The 24363-nt window shown below is 44.5% G+C and overlaps 1 protein-coding gene across 8 annotated transcripts; it reads right to left on the bottom strand.

Moving 5' to 3' along the window:
- Positions 1-796: 796 nt before the first annotated feature.
- Positions 797-24189, bottom strand: Nfya (nuclear transcription factor Y subunit alpha). Of its 8 annotated transcripts, none has more exons than XM_038341337.1 (10): positions 24042-24189; positions 15687-15828; positions 14228-14314; positions 10684-10830; positions 8439-8570; positions 8046-8151; positions 6797-6945; positions 6324-6497; positions 5558-5659; positions 797-3285 (listed from the first exon to the last, which is right to left on the bottom strand). In XM_038341337.1, exons 2-10 carry the CDS (start codon positions 15759-15761, stop codon positions 3232-3234), a joined length of 1026 nt encoding a protein of 341 aa, XP_038197265.1. In that variant the 5' UTR covers positions 15762-15828; positions 24042-24189; the 3' UTR covers positions 797-3231. The 8 variants fall into 8 exon arrangements, with proteins under 8 accessions (XP_038197265.1, XP_038197259.1, XP_038197262.1 ...); XM_038341331.1 differs by having other exon boundaries at positions 6797-6963; positions 24042-24188; XM_038341334.1 differs by having other exon boundaries at positions 6797-6963; positions 14231-14314; positions 24042-24188.
- Positions 24190-24363: the final 174 nt, after the last annotated feature.

Here is a 24363-nt window from a genome sequence, read left to right as displayed (position 1 = left end):
GATCACTCTCAGGGTCATAATCAGCTAGTTCCTGAAACACAGTATTCCAAAATACCAATGATAATCACAAGGGGGAAACTCCCTGTTTCTCAAGATTATTCTCAAGATTACAACCTAACTTTATCTTCAGCTAGTTCCTGAAACAGTCACTGAACCTGCTAATCCTAGATTTCTGATTCTTTTCTTCCTGCTTATAGATTTTTGGCTATTTTCTTCCTGCTGGGGGTGTGGGAGGGGGGAAACCTGGATTCCCACACCCAATCCAACCCTCATGGGCTTTCTAGAAGTTGCACTGAAAGAACACAGCATCATGTTGGTTCCTGAAATGTAAAACAATCATTTCCTAAGGGAGCACCCCCAGGAGAAACTGGTCCTCTGGAGCACGATTTATAACTTGCTGAATGACCTTGCCGGAGACACTGGAGCTCTTTTGGTGAAAGAGGCTATTTTCTACTCAGATGATTACTTATTTTGATGTTCACTTCAGGGGGAAATTAGGAGACCACAAAGCAGAGAGGCCTGGCACCCGTTATCTTCATGTCTAAAGGCCACAACTTCACCATGGATGTGTTTCCAGGCACAGGCTATGCAGATTCCTCAGATGTCATCCATGCTGGGAGTGGGGGTGCACACCTGGCAAGGCAGGAAGATCTTGAGTTGGAGGCCAGCCTGGGCTACAAAGCCAGTTCAGATCTCAGAAAGCAAAACCAAAAAGCACCTCCACCAACACAATAAAAACCAAACCAATAGCAACAACACCTCCCACCAAAAGCCAAACAAAATAAAGTCAAACCACTTTTTAGTATTTTTATAAATTTATTAAAAAACAGTTGCAATGACATCGATGATCATCTGTATTCCCCTTGCTGGTGGGGAGACCTACATAGTTGAGTCCCAAAAGAAAATCAAGACATTATTATCAGGCACCCTGTAGCCAGGAAAGTCCACTGGTGCAGTGTCTAGACACTGGTGTATCCCATTACCAGTGCAATTAAAATATATACACTTAGTTATTCTGCAACAGAAGCACTCAGGAAGTACAGAGATGCAAAGACCAGCAGCCTACTCCCCAACTCACTCTGTGTTTTTGAAGCCATCACTACAATTCCAAGAACAAGTAAAAAGAACTAAATTAAACAAACAAAAGTCTATAAAAATGAGTCCTCCCATGGGTTATTACGTTGTGCTAGAATAACCACAATGAAAGGGTCATGGGTTAACTGCAATGCAGTGACAACATGAAACCCAAGCATCTATTTCAAAGGAAATAAAACTCAAATTTGCCTTCCTCAAAATGAAACTCAGCAACGATATGAGGTTAAGATTATGTACAAACTTACAGACACAAATAAATAGCGTTCTACAAGTGCTGGCTTAAACACTAGACATTAGGTCTGAGGAATCCCTGAACCCTTCCTTCCTTCAGAATCCTTACCACCACAAAGGCAGAAATCCCTCATGGAATAGCCAATAGCTCATGTCAAGAGCCAGAAGTTTCTGGTGAATTTACTAAAAAAGGATTAGTCCCCTCTTATCTGGAAGCCAGGAGAAATGGCAAGATTCCCGGGAGAAGGGAACGATGGCTTACTTCCTGCTTCTCCGATTAAACTGGTCTCCCTGTGATGTTCCTTTATAAGGTTAAAATCTTTTCCATTTTAAACACAGAACAAAGTCAAAGAGCCAGTCTTTAGACTTGACCGGTATTTTAACCAACCCCCAAAGTCTTTGGAATGACTGTTTGACTTTGATTGCAGAGCATACAGCTAACTCTTCTGAAATGTCAACCATGGCTTTCTTTTCCAGGCCTCAGCATGCACAGCAGATTCCGGGCTGGGTGTGTGTGGCTCAGTTGTAGAGTGCTTGTCTAGAAAACAGATTACTGAGGCCCAACTCACCCCAGGAACTGTGAATTCCTGACCCTGCAGGAATCTTCTTTCCGATCTGTAGCTGAACCCTACAGCACAGATGCGTGTGCAATCTTGCTGCAAGGCCTACAGGGAAAGGAGAAAACAGTGGAAACTGGCACCAAGGAAATCAGCTGCCATGGGAAGAGCATTCACCCTCGGGGCCAGCACGGAGGAAGGAGTCGAGCCCAGTCTCCTTCACTCTGAGCTCCAGCAGCGTTCCAGTCTGTGTTCAGGACAGCTGCCTAAACAGTGCTTTTTCAAACAATATAAGGAGCACACCTCCAACTTCCCTCTTAGTGCACACCAGAAGGTTGTCAGTGTGAATGTGGTTTCTTCAGCTTAAGAGCCATGCCTGGTATCCAGCCACTGGACAATCATGCTTTGTGACAGCACTCGGGCAGGCAGGATACCTGTTCTCTACACAGAAATGCACAGATCCTTCCATTCCCTGCTCACTGTCGTAAAGCCCATGATTAAAAATCCTATGTTTGCCTCTGTTGAACAACTGTAAATGTCGATACTTCAGCACAGATGTTGCAAAGTTCTCTACCAGGAAAATCTGCTGCAAGGTCCACCTACTCTCTAAACTGTCTTTAAAGTGGCCCCAGGACAAACGATAGCCCAGAGGGCCTGTTAACAGGGATGAACAGACCACTGTCAGAGCTAGAAAGATTCAGCGATGTACCTTTTAGATCCTCAAGGTCTTCTATACTTTTGTCCTGAGTCCTTATTATCCTCTTTGGACTTTCTTGCCGAAGTGAAAAACACTAACCTGGCATGTGGGCAGACCGGCTCTCATCACACGGACAGAAGACGGCAGCTCAGTCTGTTGCTTCATGTAGTAACATGAAGGAAACTTCTCTGCTTGGGAGCCACCCGAGTGCAAAGTGCCCATGCATCAGCCAGCCCGACATCCCACCAGGGGATGGATGCTAGTAGACTCCACAGAAAGGCATGGGCTATGGCTGCTTTGACCACAGACCAGGCTGCTCTCCCCTACTGCAATGGCTGACCTTATACCACTCAACACAAGTGCTTGTGTACGTATCACTTGTCTGGTAAATACCTCCTTGTATCATCCAAATTCACAAAAGATCAGTGTCACCAACAGTCTGAAACAGGTCCTGAATGAAAGGGTGAGACAAAGGCTTGCAACTTCAGTTCATCAACCATCACTGCAGCTGTAATACTGAGCTAAGCAGTTTCTGTCCTGAGAAAGGGCAGAGTGCAATCATCAGTGTCCCATTTAAAGTCGGTCCATTTCCAGGAGCAGTGGAAAGAGTGGAGAGGAACATGACTGATCAGCTCTGCCACCCTCCTGTGGTTAGGAAACTCGGATGATCTGTGTCATGGCTTCTTCATCAGCTTGATTTGGATCCTACAAAGACAGCACAACAACCCTTTACACCAGTAACAGGAGTTCCTGACTCACAACTTAACCCCCAGGGAAGCCATACAACTTTCAAGTAAACGGAAGTTCCAAAATGATCTCTATTTCTGCACACACGGTTTAAATACAACTCTATCAGCCTAGAAGAGGCCAGCAGACCCATTCCCTAAAAGCACTAAGGCCTGGTCTGGCTCCCCACCAAGCACTGCATGGTTAATAGAGTGCTGCTTTCATAAGCATCCTGACCTGTGCTACCCTTAAGGGCATACCCAGATCAAACACCATGATATGCTGTATTTTTGGGTCATTATTTTATATATGATGATCTCAAAATAATGGAATCCTAATAGTATTCTACTCCACAGGTGAAGAGACAGACTAAAAGACTGAGGAACTTACCAAGATCCTCCAGTCAGCATGGGGAATAAGGAGAGCCTTTAACACAGTGGCCTACATCTGGCAGTTCCTAATCAGCCAGGCACAGACAGCAACCAGAACAGAGTGGCTGTCATGCTGTAGGTGAATACTGTTAGTCTCACCTGTGGACAGGCCAGGCAATCCAGGCTGCCGTGAGTAAACTACAAAAGCCTCACTATGTGATACAGAACAACTGAAGAGACAGTAAGAATACGGAGAATCCATGCTGATGATAGTGAAGCAAGCCAACAAAAGAAATCCATTAACTCACCAGTATTTACTGAGCATTTGTTCAGATCTGGATCTTAGGCTAGGCCCAACACACACAAGAGAACAAAATCTCTACTTTGATGTGTAAATTAGAAAGCAGTATGGACCATATAGAAAAATCTCTAGATTTTTGTTCATTAAAAGATAGGAGGAAATTATAGGAAAATACAAGGGAAAGGGAGCTCCATCTAGAGATGAGGGTGGGCTAAAGGCCTTTTAGATCTAAGCCAGGCTTAAAAATAGGGAGACAAAAACTGTCCTTGGTGCACGTCTATTAACACCAATACTTGGGAAACGGCAAGAAATTGCAAATTTGAGATTAGGCTATGCAACGAGAAGAAGAGATACCCATGAGAAAAGATATAGAAAAGAGTATTACAGACCGGAGACTGAAGACAAGGGACCAGGTAAGAGAAGAGACAAATGGATAAGCAGCAAGCAAAAAAGAGCAAATGAAGCTAGAAGCAGACAAACAAGCTTACAGGCCACAGCCAGGACTTTGGGTATTTCAGCACAAATACAATAGACAATGGCTGGGAAAAAAAAAAAAAAATCAAAGGCAGGAAAAAGATGTGCTAATCTTACAAAGATCACACTAAGATGTGGTAAATGTGAAGAGGGACGACAAGAGTGGAAGACAGTGGATATATTAATCCAAATCAAAGACACGACTAGGCCAGGCTGACACCAGTTAGCAGGGGACAAGCAAAAAGATTCAAATTATGTTTCATAGATAAAACCAAAAGAACTTCAAAATCTGAACCATCCAAACTTTAATAACTGGGTGGTGACAAGCCACTGGTTTGGGTAATAGATTAATGAACCAAGCACTCCATTTTGGACATATGGACTCAGAAACACCTAAGAGGTAATTAGTGGAATTTTATCCCCTAGGTTTTAATTCAGTTGATTGGTTTTTCTGTGGAAGAAATAGGGTTGAACCCCATGGCTTATGCATGCCAGACAAATTCTCTCCATTACTGAGCTAGCTACACCCTTAGCCCTTTTTGAGACGAAGTCTCACTAAATTAGCTGGTCTCAAGCTCACTGTATAGCCCAGGCAGGCCTCTACTGGTTATCCACCTGCTGCAGCCTACAAAGTAAGTGGGCCGACAGGCCTGCACCACCAGGGCAGGCTCAGCCGTCTAAGCACTGACCTTATACAAGTTATGTATTTCTCCAAAACTCATACTCAACTGTATGAAATGGTGACAAAATGGCATTCCTATCCCACGGTCCTGAGGTTGCCACAGTCAGAACACCACACAACCACCACGTTTACCAGAGTGCTTGACACTCTACCCAACACTCACCTACTGCGAATATAGCAAGCTAAACGAAAGTAAAACATTTCCTTGAAATAGCAAGAATGGAGAAGTTGATAGTAAAAATTTAGAAAAATAAGAAAGAAAAGGCCATGGTGTCAAAACTTTCAGTGCTTTTAAAAAGGAGGAAACTAAGCAACAACACTGTACACTGTGTGTGTGTGTGGGGGGGGACAAGTTTCCTTAAATGTAGGAGTTTATCACTGCTAAAAAGAAGGCAGGCAGCAGAGAAAGAAAGGATTCCTTGCCTGCATATGAGGACTATCCTTTTCTTTCGGAGAGAAGAACCGTCCCCCTTCACCACGCTTCCGTGCCATGGCATGTCGATGCCGAGACTCATGGAGGTATTTCTGAAGAAAGAAAATAAGACCGTTAACAGTGAGAGCTAGCAGTTATCAAGTGCACAGATTCGATTGTTAAGTTTCAGACAGAGGCAAAATCAAAGGAACAATGAAGACTGAATGATGGAGAAAGCGCTGGAGAACAGTAGGGTAGCTGCTGGCCATATAACCTCCGTAAGAACATGAATGTTAAAAGAACTGGAGGAAAATGATTGTTATCGTGCTCCTACCATTGACCCTTCCTCTGCTTCAGCAACAGACCGAGGTTTGCTTGAGTAAATGGCAGGTCAGGAGGAGACACCATTGCTATCTGTAGGTATGTTAGACTGGGTTATCAGATGCTGGCTAATGTGACAGATGGACTCCTTTACATTATAAAGAGAGGGCCCCTTTCCTATACCCTTTGCCTTAATATCCATTACAGACTACAACCCACACGAGCACTGCAGCTGTAGATAAGAGAAAGTCCTGAGGACAAGTTATCTCTGGATTGCTTAAGGAGAAAGGGGAAAGGCCCTTGCTTATACGCCACTATGTGTCACTGTGCTCACAGAACATCTGTCTGCATTCTGTTGTTTGGAAGGGACAGGGAAACACCACATTCAAGGCAATGTTACAGGCAGAATAATTGTGCTGTTTTCTGCCTGCTTGGCACTTCCCATGGCATACACACCCTTCTTTCCTTTGGAATTTTCCCTTCTGCCTCTAGTTTAGCCCGTGCTTGTCTCCTCTTAAGGATGCGGTGATACTGTTTGGCATTCACATACAGGGGTTCTTCCTCCAGCATCTCTGCTCCAGGTAAAGGGATTCTTTGGATAGCAGGCACAGAGCCTGCTCCTGGCACCATCTGCATGAACAGGAGACCGGACCTTATTAGTAGCATAAAAATTCTAAATAAAATTGCACATTCACACCTATCTTCTGCTGTATCTCCAGTGTCTAGAACAGTCTGAGACACTGGTAGGCATTAGAATGAATTATGCATCTTGTGAGTGAGGCCCACTGTTAGTGCCTGAAGGGCAGAGTTCAACTACAAGAAGTTAACACCATAAGTAACTTCACAAGAAACAACAACTTGCAATTCAGAGACAGAACCTATGGAAAGTTTCAGTGTCAGAGAACAGAAATGGGGAACCACTTTCTTACCATGACCATTCCTCCTGAGTTGACCACATTGCCTGCCACTGGCAGTGTCACAGTGACAGTCCCTTGTCCACTGCTGGTTGTGTTGGTATTGGCTCCTGTCTGAACAATCTGTGCTCCTGCCAAACTGGCTGCTGGAATGGTGATCATGCCTGAAACAGGGACTGTAACTTTAAGAAAACAAAACAAAAAACAAAACAAAACAAAACAAACAAACAAAAAAAAAACAGGCACATGGAACAGAAAGAAGGGAAGACAATTAGTCCCTTCCACCTGGCTCTCATATACTCTCCTGGAAAAATGCACTAACAAACACCAGGGAGAAAGCAAACACCCTCTCCTACCCCTGTACTCCATTTTGCTACTGCGGTCTGTGTGAGTTCATTTTTGCAAGTCTCTGTTAATGGCATAGGACCCAGTTCTATATAAATTATACTTCAAGCCGGGAGGTGGTGGCGCACGCCTTTAATCCCAGCACTCGGGAGGCAGAGGCAGGCGGATCTCTGAGTTCGAGGCCATCCTGGTCTACAAGAGCTAGTTCCAGGACAGGTTCTAGAAACTACAGGGAAACCCTGCCTCCCCCCCCCCCCAAAAAAAGAAAAAAATATTATACTTCAACACCCCATACTGTACATCCCAACAAGGGTATCAAAATGGCACGAAGATGTGGAGGCCTCCCTACTGCAGCACCATTCCCATTACCAACACACTGCTTTTCTATGTGGAACCTAGTCACACAGGAAGAGGCCTCGTCAGGGCTCAGTCCAGCCTGGCTCCCTCCTATATGAATAACACACAGCTAGTGCACCCTCTACATCTAGTATACAGCAAAGTCTTGCTCTCGACCAAACCATCGTGGAATCTGACTGAAATGACCTATCTGGACTTAAAGTATTGCAGTCTACTGTGAGCATGTCTCTGCCCAAGCCAAGTCTAGACTTCTTATGTGTATGCATCTCTTCCTAGGACATACTTCTGTGTGTTTACATTGCCTTAGCTAGGGGAGAGGTCCTCTTGACTCTAAAGTAAGCAACTACATGATCAGATTAGAGGCCTAGAACTAAACTGTAGGAATGCTAATCTATAAGCAGCAATGGGTTGGTCATATATGGTGACAATCACTGAAGGTCTGGTGGGAACCCTGTTGTTTAAATATGGTGTGGACTTCACAATAACAACTCTGAAGCACTCCCAAGTCTCTAAGGCTAAAACAAATGCCCTGCAAAGTTCCAGGGCAATAATGGCAGCTTACCTTGCTGGAGAATTGTGCCGTCTGCATTAACTGGCTGGTAGACAATAGTCTGCCCTTCAGCAGTCTGGGCTACTTGCTGTCCCTGGACAGCAATTTGCTGCTGTGTCTGTAGAAAACAATGACATACTCAACAGATGCCAAAGACTCAAGAGAACCCAAGAATGTTTTTGATAGCTTTCTTCTGCATTCATTTTTTTTTTTTTTCAAGACAGGGTTTCTCTGTGACCTTGAAGCCTGTTCTGAAACTAGTTCTTGTAGACCACACTGGCCTTGAACTCACTGAGATCCACCCGCCTCTGCCTCACAAGTACTGGGATTAAAGGCATGCACCACCGCCACCCGGCCCCAGCATTCACATTTGATGTGAACTAGGTAGCCTACTGCTCAACTCACCTGAGTCTGGCCCGCAGTGACTGCAGTCTGTGGCTGCTGAATGATGATCTGTTGGGTCTGACCCTGCTGTCCCTGTACCTGCACAGCCTGCCCACCCTGGATCTGGATCTGACCAGGAGGGACCAACTGTATCTGTGGAATATAATACACAAAAAGATTGGCATCGACATGACTCCTTTGGTTCCTTATTTTTGCTTTTATTTTTTATTTTTATTTTATGTATATGGATGTTTGGTCTGCATGTATATATTCACCATGTGCGTGCCTAGTGCCACTGAGGCCAGAAGAGGGAGTCGGATACTCTGGAAATGGAATTACAGATAGTTATGAGCCACTATGTGGGTACTGGAAATCAAATCTGAGTCCTCTCGAAGAATAGCTAGTATTCAACTGCTGAGCCATCTCTCCAGACTCACACGTTAGGTTTCTGCAAACTAGCTGAATAAATTCCTGTAGAGACCAGGAAGTATGTGGAGGCACGTGCCTGTAATTCTACAACTTGGGAGGCAGAGGCGAAATGATCAGGAATACAAGGCCAGCCTCAGGATCACAGTGAGTTTGAGGCTAGTGTTTGGGCTACACGAGACCCTGTCTCCCAAAATTACAACAGAGTAATAAATACTTTGAAGGAGAGAAGTCTTGTTCTAATATCAGCTATCAATTATTGAAAAGCTTATTTCTCTTTTTCTGATCATCAAATAATATTGAATATTGTTTGGGATATCAATAATTACAGAATTGGTATTCATTAAAAGAAAAAGAAATGTTGGCATGGTTATTTTTTTTAAAGTACATTTGCTTAAAAATACTTCAGTGCTCTACAAATGAATAAAAGAACTTTCAAAAATATATTCTTTCCAAGGCAAGAAGAGTTAAGCCAATGGCAGTCAAGGTCAACACTTTGGTCAGGTTCTTGAGAGAGACAGAGATTGGCTGTCAAGATTCTTGATCCACAGAAACTGAAGTGTACAATCATTAATCTGATTGGATAAAGAATCACTATGGAAACAAGTACGACACATGTCAGTTAAGGGATTTTTAGATTAGATTAACTGAGGTGGGAAAACCTATCCTAACTCCAAGTGGCATTCCATGAGTTGGGGTCCTGAACTGAGTGAAAACAGGAGAAAGTGAGCTGACCAACAGCATCCATTACTCTGCCTCCCGATTGCAGATGCAATCGTAAGGCATTTTGTGCTCCTGCTGCCATGTCTTCCCCACCATGGACTGGTACCCTTAAACTGTGAGCCAGAAGAAAGGTAAGAAAATGCTTCTTGATGTAATCAATGTGTCACACGGCAGGCAGTATATAGATAAGGTGATGTGACATATTATATTCCTATTCAGTCCTAAACCCCTCACCATCACTTAGCACTGCCATTAATGTTCATCTACCTCTTCCCGCTTTCTTTGCTTACAGGTTTTGGAGTGCCAGACCTCACAGAGCAAATATGGAAAGCTCAAGATCATATGTGGTACCTGAACCTAGTTCCCTTTCTTAACTGCTATAGTCACTTACCAGGAGTATTATCAGAAACTTGACAAGTTTTAAAAGTTTTTCTTTGAAATCTTGTAAATTGACAAAAAGGGAAAAAGCCTTAACAGTTTGCTCAATGTACAGAATCCTATTTCCTTGACTACTGGATACAAAACCTCTAAAGATTCAATGAGAAAGCATTTAAGAATGCCCTACAACTCAAAATTCCAAGTACTTTATACTTAAGAATACCCCCAACCCAAAAGTCAGGGTGCCCAGCTACTTAACTCAAGTTATCACCCTGGCCCACCTGCAGATCCCCATCTTCCTTCCCACCGCTGTGTTACCATTCTGTCACTGCTCTTGGCCCTCTTGAGCCTTGCTTCACAGCTAGGTGGGTTTCTGTTGGCTGCCTTCTACCCACTGAGTCTGTAAAGGACATGCCTACAGCCTCAAGTTTCCGCAACTCTCCAGGTGACGAACTGCTGGTAGAAGGGAAGAGGAAGGGAACCCGGCCCACGTCTTAGAGACATTCTTGGATCTTTCTGTTAGGCTATATACCGCCCAAGTTTTCTTAAGGACTCTCAAATACTACAAAACTCAGTTAAAAATGTTGGAAGCTGGCTAAGCTAATGTGAAGACACGTGACACTGACACCTGGCCCCCATCTGTACGTGCAAACCCGTACACACACAGATATATACACCACCCACAGTCATACCAGACTTCACGGATGTACAGTCTAAGTACTTTAAAAAGACCACTCACCTGCTGTAAACCTTGTGTTCCAGACACAGGTACCTGCATGATAGTTTGGCCTTGTCCACCCGGCACAGCCTGGACCATGATGGGTTGGCCAGTTGATGTAATTAGCTGGCCTCCACTGACTTGTACCATTAATGGCTGCCCCTGAACCTAGAATGGAATACAACACCAACAATGAAACAGCGTAAGACACAACTGGCTTTACCAAGACAATCACTGTCACTGGAACTGTCCTGCTTGGCAAGACAGACTTAGGAAAGTCAGTCCTTTTTCCTTCCAAGGCAGGGTCTTTCTATGTAGTGCTAGCTGGCCTTGAACTCAGATCCTCCTACCCCTGACTCCCAAGTACAGAGATTAAGCCTGGCCTAAATGTCAGCCTTTTTATGTCCCCCTCCCATGTCTGTGTCTGTTTGAATGTGAGTGTGAGTACAGATTATATGTATATGCTGCAGAGGGTGGGATGTGAGATCCCTGGGGGCTTGAGTTCCAGGTGATTAAGAGCTGCCAGGTGGGTGCTAGGAACTAACTTCAGACCCTCTGCAGTAGTAGTATGTGCTCTTAATCACTGCATCTCTGCAGATACCTCTGATTTTCTGATTAAGTGCCAAGTTGGATATTTAAAAGTCAAATATAATGGAACCTACCTAGAGTCTGGAAAATCTCAATAAATAAGGTATTAATCACCAAAACCAGGCTGAATTTAAAACCAAGACTAGTTTGCCTTCTCAAACGGATACCCAGGAATGGTTTCTGGTAAAGGCTGGGAAAGCAGCAATGAGAGAGGTAATGATGGTGAGAACTGAGAAGTGAATCAAAGTACAGCCCCAATTCTAGAGGCTGAATAGGAAGAGTTCTGAAAGCTCACTTGAAGGTTCCTCCTGGGCCTCACGTAAAAGGGAAACATGAACACTCACCTCCACTTGACACCAAGGAGCCCAGGAATGGCTGCTACTTAAGGAGTCTACTACTAAAGACTCATGGACTGGGTAGGCTAGTAATTCCAGCACTCAGGAAGCTGAGGCAGAAGCATGGGTTTGAGAACAGATGGGCTGCACAGTGAGCTCTAGGTAAGCCTGATAAGACCCTGCCTCAAAAGCAAGCCAAGCAAGACTCTCCAGAAATAGGTTCCAGTCAGTCTGTGATCATTATCTTAAATATCTGTATACTTATTTTAATTATTAGAAGCAATGAGAGACTGAAATCAGTTAGCTATGGTGTGTAATGATTTCTATTCTTCAAGTCTTCTGCTTCAACAGACCACTCCAGAAAGAAGTCGCTGCACGTGCTGTCACCTCTTGAACCCCAATGTGAAAACTCAGGGAGAACGGTCCAGACAGAAGTTGCTTTGGAAGTAGTGATGAGTAACAGGACAAACCCAAAAACTCTTACTGCAGACTGTCTTTGCTTGAAGGAACTATTGTAACCCAACAGACTAAAATACTTGTTCTTAGTTCCAGCAGCAGTCCATTCCAACAGTATCAGTGAACTGTGCAGTTGATTTATCTGTCCTAGATAAAATGGTTAGGCTCTCCCACTACCAATCTCCATCAGAACCATCAGGAGTAGTTCAACCTCAGGACTATCCCCTGAGAAACTGGTGATTTTTAAAGACTTTATGGCTTATCTGTTCACATTCTCTTCTCTTAATTCCCCATTTAAAACCCCTTTGCTACACCAATGCTGTCAGTTGCTGTGTTATGAAATGTATCAGAAGCCTTACTAGAGGAGTAAGAGAGAACTATTTAAAATTCTTCTACAATGATGAGACTTATAGAGGAAAATTCCCATCACTTCCATTGCAATGCAATCTAGAGCTTCTTTAGCTGACACGGCTGTGCTGTTACTGTGGGCTGTTTGCTTGTGTGAAAGTGGATGCCACAAGCTGACACTGGATATCATCTCCTACCGCTCGCCACCTTGTTGCTTTGAGACAGTCTCCCCTGATTTAGCCAGCTAGCCCCAGGTTCTGCCTGTTTCTGCCACCCAGTGCTGGGGTTACAGGGGCAAACCCACATATTTATGTGAATTCTATGGGTCCAAACTTATGTCTTTACACTTGCATAGCCAACAATCCCCAAAGGTGACATAAATTTAAAACACTTAATAAATTTCTGGTTATCCATCACCCCCCTACTAACATGCTATATATGCATGCGATACAGGATTTTTTGAGACTCTGAAGAGCTCACTGTGTCTACAACAGATGATCACAAGGACTCATGCATGAGACAGAAGCCACACAGTTAAGAGCATGTCACATTCCCATTCTATGGTAGTTAATGACAATCCCAGACACCTTTTCATGTATTACAAGGATGAAGCAAGCAGGAACAGAAAGCTGCTACACCCCCTGAGATTCAACTGTTCAGGAAGACAGACAAAATCAACTTCTTAATTTATGTGTAGAACTGGCCACATGACATCACCAAACACTACTAAGTGGAAGAATTGAAAAGGTCAAGTCCTCACAGCAGTGGTTTTCAACTTGTGGGGTCAAATGACTCTTTCATAGGGATCACGTAAGACTATCAGAAAACCCAGATGTTTACATTATGATTCATAGTAGTAATAAAATTATAGTTATGAAGTAGCAACAAAATAATTTTATGGTTGGGGGTCACCACAGCTTGAGGAGATATATTAAAGGTCACAGCCATCAGGAAGTTGAGAACCACTGGTTTACAGGAAGGAGTAGTTACCTCCAAAAGGATCTCAGCAGCACTCACTATAAAGTGAGATGCTAGTTTGACTTTGGAAGTCCCACTAAGTCATTCCAATTCCGGGAAGGAAGACAGGCAGAGCAGGCATCTGAATCTGGCTAACTTCTCAAAACCTTTAGCTCTCAATGGACCAGAAGCGACCAATGCTGCTACTCTCAAAAGAATTTGGGCTATTTAAATTGGACATACATGGTGCTGAAGAACAGCATCAGCATCGGTTAACTCCAGTTTGTTTTTGTTTTTTTAGCTTATCAATGTAACCTGTGCTTTGTTTTTTAAAAGAGCCCAACCTGGTCCCAAACTCTCATTCTTTCTGCCTCCATATCCCAAGTACTGGGACAGGAGGCATTACCACCATGACCTATGCTAGCACTTAAATATGCCCATCAAAAAGATAAGCAATCATCTCTGCAGAGCTCGTAATGATACAGGAAAGGTTATTCAGTTCTCAGAAAAACTTTGCTCAGTGCAATGGATGTTTAACAGTCAAGCTGCACTTTTTAACAAAACATAATAGTGCAGTCAAGTCTGTCCATGTGTACAATTCATGAAACTTTACCAAGTGGTGGGATAGGCATCTGAGTACTGAGTAAGCTCCAAAGTCACCTGTATAAGGTCTTCCTGTTGCTTGCTTCCTGGTACTTCTAAAGCAACAGACACAGCAGTCACCAGATGTCTTGGCATGGGACACTGGCATGCTGGCCTGAGAGACAGGTTAGCAGCACAAAAGGCATGCGACTTTGCCATTCAACTTGAGATCCAAACATAAACAGCAGCAGACAGGCGATGTTCATGCAGTGCTCACAGAGAATCAGAGAGGGCACCACTACCTGGAGGGTCTGGACTTGCTGGCCTGAGGCGGATGCCACTTGGGCCTCAGTCTGCAACTGGACAGCAGTGACACCACCCTGCTGCTGAGAACAGGAACAGGAAGAGCTTGAAATGCATCGGACCGGGAACGCACAGCTCAAGACTTGAGATCACTTGAGGGAGGGGGAGTTGTCTCTGAAAAGCTTCGCCCCACTCAGGAGCTTTCAGAGTCCTGGACTCTTCAAGCTGTCCCAGAATGGGCCTTACAACACACTTCTATGACTTTCAGTCACATTTATAATGCAGTCCTTCCAGAAATAGGAATTCTACCCCATTGCTAAACATTTATGTTAAAGATTTGGGTGAGAGGGAGGGAGCACAGTCTGAGTGGAAAAAATAAAAATAAAAAAAAATTAAGTGTTATGTTAAAGATTTCTATGTTTTCTTGGGGTCATAAGAACAAAACCAGCAGATCTTAAAGGCTTGAAACTACGACAAAAAATTTCAGGGGCTATTAAAGTTATTAAAGCATCACCAAAGAAGAACTAGTCACGGTGATCCAAATTCTAGTCTTGGTACTCTACTCTTCTACGTCCCCAAATGAAGACTTATTCCCACTCAACTGACTGACCACTTTACAGAAATGTTTTCAGAAAGCCACCCAACTTGCTTCTTATCCTGGGGAATGCCTCCCAGGAAGAAAGCCACCAAAAAACCACTCTGCCCCCAAGGAAGGCCAGCAAGGCTGGGGAGCTACCATGCTCAGGTAATCCCTGCAATGTGGAGGAGCCCCTCCCCAACCAGTGGGTTGGAACTGACCACCAATACTTCCTCTATTCTGTTTTAGTGAACCTCTATTCTGAGGAAAAAACACACCCAAGACAACAGTATTGGTCTGTGATCAAATAAAAACAATATCTTTTTTTCCAAAGCTCAGGAATGGGGGGGGGGGGGGGAGAGAAGGTTCACTATTATAAACCCAGATAAAAGCATGGCAAATGCTTTATGTGCACTAATTCAAACATCTGGTAGACTGTACTGTGGGAAAAGGCAGCAGCAGGAGCTCCTTTTCAGTATGTACTTATCCACAGAGTATCACCCAAAATATTATTCTAATATTAAACTAACTTTGGTAGAACAGGCCAGCAGACTGCCTGAAACCTGACTACTGGTGTGATTGTGACACACCCTGGCTTTACCACAAGTCAGCATAAACAAGGGGAACAGTAGACTGAACCCAGGGTAAAGCAGAGGTGTCCTGACTTTCCTTCAGTTAAGTTACAAAGGGCCAATCTACTTTTAAAGTGATCTTCACAAAGAAGAGATGCCAAGGGGTAACAGACTGCTTCCCAGTACAGCACAAGCATGAGATCTAGACTTACAGGGTCTGACAGGCCCACAGAGTAACCAGAGGAAACCCGTCGCTGCACCACCAGTCACAGTACTGTGATGGTCAAAGCACACTCACTCCCATACCTGCTGCTGAATCTGGCCAGCCTGCACCACGATCTGCTCTGTGGAACTATTGCTGTTTGTTGTATACTGCTCCATGGCCCGGCCACGTTAAGAGTCCTGTCGCTTCACTCTACAGATTCCAGGCAGCTGCAGGTAGGGACTCCTATTACAAAGGGAAGGAGAAAACCTAAATGAGTCAATTAGTAAAGGCTCTCTTACAACACAATAATTTATTTTCTAACTATATGCCACATTAATATGAAAGTCAACAAAAGATGTTTATATATTCAATTAAAAAGAGGACTATATAGCACAGTCATAAAACATTATAGTTAGGCCAGCGGTAAACATCCGCCATCCCAGCACTGAAGAGGCTGAGGCAGAAAGCTGAGAGTTTGAGCTAGCCTGGGCTATAAAAATTTTCCTCAGCCGGGCGGTGGTGGCGCACGCCTTTAATCCCAGCACTCGGGAGGCAGAGGCAGGCGGATCTCTGTTGAGTTTGAGGCCAGCCTGGTGGTCTACAAGAGCTAGTTCCAGGACAGGCTCTAAAGCTGCAGAGAAACCCTGTCTCGAAAAACCAAAAAAAAAAAAAAAAAAAAAAAAAAAAAAAAAAAAAATTTCCTCAAAAAGACTAACCAACAGAACAAACAAAACACATGGTATTGTATTTTCACATTTAAAAAATGCTTCTACTTATTTTTTCCTGGTAACTTACCTTGTATATTAGCTATCTCTGTGATGCTGTGACCGAAAATTAGTTTTTTGGGCCCAGTTTTAGTGGGATTTTAGTCCACTGTGGGTGTGTATGAGGTTGAGAAGCATATTTCATACCATGGTGGACAGGACACAGAAATGAATACTCTTAAAAGGCCAGGGTAAGAGATAGTTCCCAAGAACAGATACTCCCCTCAGTAACCCACTTCTTCCAACTAGGCCCCATCTACCAATAATGGCATCATGTAAATGTACCAAGAGCCCTTAGGATGCAATCCCCTATAAGCAACACCCCCAGACACATCCAGGTGTGCCTTACTAATTTGTTGTTTCCCAATCCAGTTAAGCAAGTAAAAGTGATCACCTTTCAATATTACCAGAGTAATGCTGTCTGAGGTTTTCTGTCCCGCCTGGATCCTGCAATCGTTAATTCCCAAAGAAATCACACAGAGGTCTACATTAGTTATAAACTAATTGGCCCTTTAGCTCAGGCTTCTTATTAACTCTTATAACTTACATTAGCCCATTATTCTTGCCTATGCTAGCCATGTAGCTCAGTACCTTTTTCAGCAAGGCAGTCTTCTGTGGCTGAGTAACAAGACTGCAGAAAATACTTTCCTCTACCTAGAATTCTCGTTGCCCCACCTCTATTTCCTGCCTGGCTACTGGCCAATCAGCGTTTATTTAAAATATACTTGACAGGACACAGATCATTGTCCCACAGCAGAGGAACACTCAGAAGCACTGTTAAGCCATCTTTTGTTGCAAGACCTGCTCTCAAGATTCAGTGTGCCCAAATGCTGACATTTAGCACCGCTTCTACCCCTCTTGTGCTCTTCCCAGTTATATGATCTCTACCCACACAAACATTCTCTTACCCATATTCACAAGCAAAGGTAGGACTGCCTATGGTCTAGGACAAAGAACATATGGGTTTTCTTGAGTTAGACTTCTCTTGTGTAATGCAACATGTATTAGTCAGGCTTCTCTGGAGAACAGAGTGGAACAAATCCATACATATATGGGTAGGAGGTTTATTAGAGTGGCTTATAGGTTGTGGCCCAATTAGTCCAACAATGGCTGTCTACCAACAAGAAGCCCAAGAATCTAGTAGTTATTTTGTAGAAGGAGCTGTGGGCCACTTCCTGCCGCCCGGCTAGTTTATGCCCCGAAATAACAACACACAAATTGTATTCATTTAAACACTGCCTGGCCCATTAGTTTCAGCCTCTTATTAGCTAATTCTCACATCTTGCTTTAAACCATATTTAGTAATGTGTGTAGCACCACGAGGTGGTGTCTTACCGGGAAAGATTCAGCATGTCTGACCTGGTGGCTGGCTTCATGGCGACTATCTCAGAGAGGAGGGGCATGGTGGCTGCCAGAGGCATCTGCCTCACTCCCAGCATCCTGTTCTGTCTACTCCACCCACCTATGTTCTGACCTATCAGACCAAGCAGTTTCTTTAATTAACCAATGAAATCATCAGATAAATAGAAGACACACCTACATCATTATTCAGTCCATGAGGATAGATGTCTCAGCTGGTCTTCAGTATAGGTTAGGAATTTTGGAGAAGTAGACTCTATGCCAGCGAAGGAGCAAGAGCAAGTAGGCAAAGAACGGGCAAAAGCTCCCTTCTTCCATGTCCTTTATATATAGGCTACCACCAGCAGAAGGTGTGGTGTAGATTGAAATTGGCTCTTCCTACCTCAAAAGATCTGGATTTCAAATGATTCAGGCAAGAAAAATTCCTAACAGGTGTAACCAGTCACTTGGGTTTTAGTTAATTCTAGACACAGTCAAGTTGATAAACAAGAATATCCATCACAAAACACTTTGCAGATTTATCTGCTTTTCTTGCAGATTTCATTTTTTTATGGCTATATAAAATTCTATGCTGCATATGTATGGCATTTTCATTATCTATTCTGTTGGTGGCCCATCCTGGTTGGTTTCATTTCCTTGTTATTCTATACAGAACAGCAGTAAATATGAATGTGCAAGTATCTCTGAGATAGCATAGAATCCTTTGGTCCATGCCTAGAAGTGGTATAGCTGGGACACATGCTAGATCTTTTTAATCCTGAGATAACTCCACACTCATTTCCACAAACAGCAGTGTCAATAATTCTTCCCTATATCCTCAAGGGCATTTGTGGGTCTTTATTTTCTGGGTGTGAGCCATTCTAACTTGGGTGAGAAGAAGGGATAGGGTAAGTTTTAATTTACACTACCCTGGTGGTTAAAGAAACTGTTGGTCACGCTGAAAAATCTTGGCCCTCTGTACTACTTTTGAGAACTGTAGAGACTATCTACTGACTGGCAGTTCTTTTCTTCTGGTGTTTAATTGGTGTAGCTCTTGCGCTGGGGAGAGGGTTCAGTTGGTAAAGTACTGGCCTCATGAGCATGAGACCTGAGCTTGATCCCAGAATGTCCAGAACTCTGGGTGTGGTGTTGAGTTTATAAAGCCAGAGCTGGGAAGGCAGGGACAGTACAACCCCTGGGGCTCTAGTACAGCCTAATTGGTGAGCCCTATACCAATGAGAGACCTTGTCTCAAAGGAGGACAGCAACCCTAAGGATGAGCAACTGCCTCTGACAAATAATTTTGCAGATATTAACCCCCTATCTGAAGTAGTATGCTAAAACTTTCATTCTGCAGGTTATTTACTTTGCTAAACCTTAATTTCACATAACCCCATTTGTCAATTCTTAAGATTACTTCCAATGCCATTGGGGTCCTATTCACAAGGTTCTTATCCTTTATTGCCATACCCGTAGCCCTGGACATACCTGATCTTGTCTGATCTCACAAGACAAGCAAGGTTGGGACTGATCAGTCCCCAGTACCTAGTAATGGAAGGCCATTCTTTTCTATGTCTATATTCTAAGTGTTTTCCTCCAGTAGTAACTCTTAAAAAAAAAAAAAATGAGCCGGGTGGGTGGTGACACACACCTTTAATACCAGAACTTGGGAGGCAGAGGCAGGCGGATCTCTGTGGGTTCGAGGCCAGCCTGGCTTGCAGAGTGAGTTCCAGGCTGTTAGAGAGAAACCCTATCTCAAAAAACAAACAAAATAGGTGGAAATTTGACTTAGCATTTAATACAGCAGATGCTAATGGTAGAATGTAAGTAATAGGTATGAGTATTCATCATAATACTCTTTCAATTTTACTGTCTAGAAATTTCAACACTAGAATGTTGGGGAAAACACTCAAAATATAATCAGGCATACACCTTTAATCCCAGTGCTTAAGAGACTGAAGCAGGCGGAGCTCTGTGAGTTCGAGGACAGCCTGGTCTACAGAGCCGAGTTCCAGGACAGCCAGAACTGTTACACAGAGAAACTCTGTCTCAAACAACCAAGGAATAACCAAAATAGAGCACTTATGCCTTTAGTGTGGGTTACAGTGGACTTACAATGGGAATATAATTAGCAACTTAACTAAATTTAATCCCTACTTTATTAGCATGTGTTCATTGTATAAAACAATGGTTTTTAAACTATGTTTATAACCTGTCTGGACACTGACCCCATTTTTCTCTTTACAAATAATCCCCTTCTTTTTGTCTTTGTCTTTATCTAGAGTATGCATATGAGAGAGAACATACTTGGTATTTGTGGTTCTGAATATGCTTTCTTTCCCTTACTGTGATGTTCCAGTTCCAGTCATTTCCTTCAAAACAAAGTATCAACTTGATTACATTTGGCATTAACTAAAATCAAAGCAACTGGGTACATCTGTGAGAAATCTTTCTAAATTAAATCATTTGAAGTAGGAAGAGCCACCTTTGACCTGGACCACACCTTCTAGTGGTAGCCTATATGAAGGCCATGGAAGAAGAAAGCTTTTGTTCTTTGTCTGCTTGGCCTTGCTAGCAAGCCCATTCCTTCACTGGCATTACAGCCTACTTCTCGGAGATTCTGGAATATATGAAGGTCAGCTGAAATGCAGCTTTGAGGACTCAATAACTATTTATTGAGTAGTTATTCTTGGACTTTCTATTGGTAGGCAGTCATTGTTGGACTAGCTGGACTACCTGTAAGCCTGCCTTCTCACATACTCTCTAACATACACATCTCTCAGTGGCTTAGTTTTTATTCCCATCTATGATATTTAAGAGCTGCTCCCATCCTCAACATTCTCTTCCTTTTTTTTTTTTAATGCTTTTTTTGAGACAGGGTTTCCAGGCTGTCCCAGAACCCACTCTATAGACCAGGCTGGCTTCCGCTGGCCTCTGCCTCCCAAGTGCTGGTATTAAAGGTGCATGGTAGCATCCTCTATTTTCTTCGTTGACAGCTACTCTGATTGGAGTGAAAAGTTTTTTATTTTTTTCTTTTTTGGTTTCTTGAGACAGGGTTTCTCTGTAGCTTTGGAGCCTGTCCTGGAACTAGCTTTTGTAGATCAGGTTGGCCTTGAACTCGAGAGAGATCTGCCTGCCTCTGTCTCACCAATTGCTGGGATTAAAGGTGTGCGCCACCACCGCCCGGCTCAGAGTGAAATTACAGTATAGTTTTGATTTGCATTTTCCTGGCAGCTCAGTATGGTTTTTGTTTTGTTATAAATACATCTACAGGCCATTTGTAATCTTTGGAGAACTATTTATCTTAGATTATTTTGATTTTTAATTTCTGAGTTCTTTCTATATTCTGGATATTAATCCCATCAGATGAAAAGATGTTTATATTTGCAGATTTTTACACCAGGCTTTTCTGAGCCAGTTGAATGAGTTGTTTCTTTAGAGACCTCAGGCACAATAGGAAATCAGCCAAAAAATACGTGGCTCTACTAGGGAAAGTGACATTTCTCCTTTTGGTATGTGTGTGTGTACATGCACAAGCGCACGTGCACTTGTGTGTGTAGAGCTTTTTTTTTTTTTTTTTTTTTTTTTTTGGTTTTTCAAGACAGGGTTTCTCTGCAGCTTTTTTAAGAACCTGTCCTGGAGATAGCTCTTGTAGACCAGGATGGTCTCGAACTCACAGAGATCCGCCTGCCTCTGCCTCCCGAGTGCTGGGATTAAAGGCATGAGCCACCACTGCCCGGCGTGTAGAGCTTTTAAAACTCACCAAAAAATAGACATATACGGTGCTGACACTTTGATGTGGAAAATAGAGACAACATTCTCTGTATTTCAATACATCCACTAGCCCTAAGTCCCCTTCCCATAAGGCTTTCTTCTTGGCTAAGTATCCACAAATCTTCATCTTATCAGATTAAAATGCAAAATGGAGCTTTGATGGGCAAGAATGGTTAACGAGTATCATTCAGACCTCACTAGTTTATCCTGCTGATACAAATGCTTCCCTCTCAAGTCAATGAAGCCTACTGTACTTTGAAGGGCAAAAGCAGATGAGGCTCCAAATATAGTAGCCATTCTGCATTAATAAGGGAGCAATGGCGCTTGGAGCATGACATTCAGGCTGCTCATGGTATCTGCTTCCTGGCCCCAGTGGAGCTTCAGGCACCTGCTTTTGCCACTTCAGCCAGCAGAATCTGCAATCTGACACACTGCCTTCCTCAAGCACTTCTTTGTCCAAGATTACGACAAAAGTGAGCCAGCTGGATTTAGTCTGTCTAGCTCTTCCACAAATTTTTGAATGTGTTTTTGAAAGTGAGAATATAAATGAATATGGATGAGAACGGATTTATTCTGGTCTCTGAAGCATTCTTCCATAGCATATACCCTGCCCATTTAGATGGCACAGAAGCAGCTGGCTAGCACTTAGAAAGGTAATCTATCCGAAGTTATTCGAAAGCTGAAACATTCAGAAACGCAACTACAATAAGCCTAACATCAACACAGGCCGTGAGACATGACAATCACAGGCAAAGACCAGACTAGGGCCTTTGAAGGTCCAAATCTGCTCCTTTTCTCCACTAACAATATACCAGGAACTTAGATAATAAAACAAGATTCAAACTTCGAGTCTTGACTTCCCTTTATGGACTGGGAAATGAAATAAGCCTCCCCAAGCTCCTTTTGGTGTGGTGCTTATCACAGCAACAGAAAAGCCAACTAGAACATAAAGAAATGAAGAAACAACTTAAAGAAAAACTTCCTCGAAAGTGAATACAGGCTGCTTCACTTCAGAAGGAACACTGGACTAGTTTCCTCAAACCCACCAGTTAAGAGCTCAGCAAATGTGCTAAAGAAGCCACACCGTGAAAGCTGGCTCCAACTAAGAGCTGAGAACAACTGATGCTCGGCCTGAGTAAGAACAACTTCTCTCTCCCAGAGAAAAATGTCCTTTTCTTCCCCATCTGCTCCCCAGCCCCAATCAGTTATTATTATGAGATTAAATCCTTAGGTCAGCAACGTTTTCTCCCCACCGCTGGGGGAGAAAAGCCCCTCTCCAACACTTCTAAGCTCAAGTCAGAAAGAAGTGTTTCCAAAGACTCCTTTGTGATATCTGCAAGAGCTTTACAAACTGGACTTTCCCGCCTAAACTCTCAGTGCTACTGGCCCTTTCTTCGCCCAACAGCACTATCTGCTGCCTACATACGCTCTCCTCGTGGAGGACAACCCTCCACCGCCCAACCAAAGCGTGCGGATGAAAACTGGCTGGCTTCTTCGTGCAAACAGCACTTCCCGGTATTGCACTAGACCCCGACAGAACGCTAACCCCTAAGTACTGATTTTCACAAGCCAATCTCCGCCGAGCAGGCGTGCTTCCTACCTCTCCCCTCTCTCCCTTACAGTACTTGGGTGATGCCCGCCAAATACTACAGGCTGGCAGCACACCGAAGACTGCTGTCCGATAGAAAAATAATCGGCATGTAAGTTTTTAAACATCTGTTGAGAAAACGTTCACACGGGATTCTAAAGTGTGGTAGAAAAAAGACAAGAATGGGCTGAGCTGAGCTCACACGAACTGACACAAAAGGCTAAAGAAAATCGGAACCAGAGAGCATCAAAGGGAGAGAGCTCACAGGACACACGGACATGGGTCCCGTCATTAAGAATGCATGAGGTTGTCAGTCTCGCAAGAGCGAGGTTCCAAACAGAGGCGCCCTCGAAAAGAGAATAGCTCTTGGTCAGGCTCCAGCACGGAGGTGTGCCGGCCGGCACGGGCGGCCGAGCGGGGCGGGAGGAGAGGAAATGACGAGCAGAAAGGGGTGGTAACGGCGGCAGGCCGGAGACCCGGGGTGGCGGGCCGGGAGGAGGGGCGGCGGGCGCGCTAACGGCCCTGGGGTGGGTCCGGGAGGCCGCCCTGCGCGTCCCCGCCTGGCCTCGCTTCAGACCTGGCGTCCCGACCGCCTCGGGGCTCAGGGGACGCGGGCCTCACCGGGGCTCGGAACGTGAGGACACAAGGACGGGTCGTAGGATAAGGCTGCAACGACCCGGGGAAACAGCCACGGTCCGTGGCGGGTCGGTCGGCCACTCGCCCTCCCGGGACCCGAGGATCGGGGAGCAGCGGTGCATCCGCCACCCGCACCCGGAGAGGAGCCTGGCTCCAAGGTGCCATCCCCACGCCGGGCCGCCCCTGCAGGCCTCCACCGGCTCCGAGCCGGGGCTGCCGGCTGCCTAGCTCCGGCAGCCTCGGCTCGACTCCCGGGCTCGGCGGACGCCTGGGCCTCTCCTGAGTGGTCAGCGAGACCCGCCAATCGGGGCGCTGGGGCCGGCTCTGGGCCGCTGGATATTGGCTCCTCTTACTCACCGTGCCTCGCTCCCCCGGTTCGCTGCCCGCGCTGATTGGCTCCAGTACCGGACCCCGAAACCCAATCAGAGGCTCCAGCCGCCGCCGCCGCCGCCACTGCCGCTGCCTCGCAAAATGGCGAATCTGAACAAAGGGGAATCGGGCCTCCCTCCAACCGCCTTCGCGCAAGCGCTTTCGAGACCACGCCCCATAACCCCAGGCAGCCTGGCCCCGCCCCCTAGAGGGAGCACTGCGCAGGCGTCCCAGGGACCACATTTACTTCCTAGCTTGGACTCCGCCTTCCGCTGGAGGACTACGCAAGCGCGTTCTAGAGGCGCCGTAC

This window comes from Arvicola amphibius, chromosome 9, assembly GCF_903992535.2.
Source record: "Arvicola amphibius chromosome 9, mArvAmp1.2, whole genome shotgun sequence".
Lineage (NCBI taxonomy): Eukaryota > Metazoa > Chordata > Mammalia > Rodentia > Cricetidae > Arvicola > Arvicola amphibius.
Note: the sequence above shows the minus strand (reverse complement) of the source record. Positions and strands in the feature narration are given on the sequence as shown.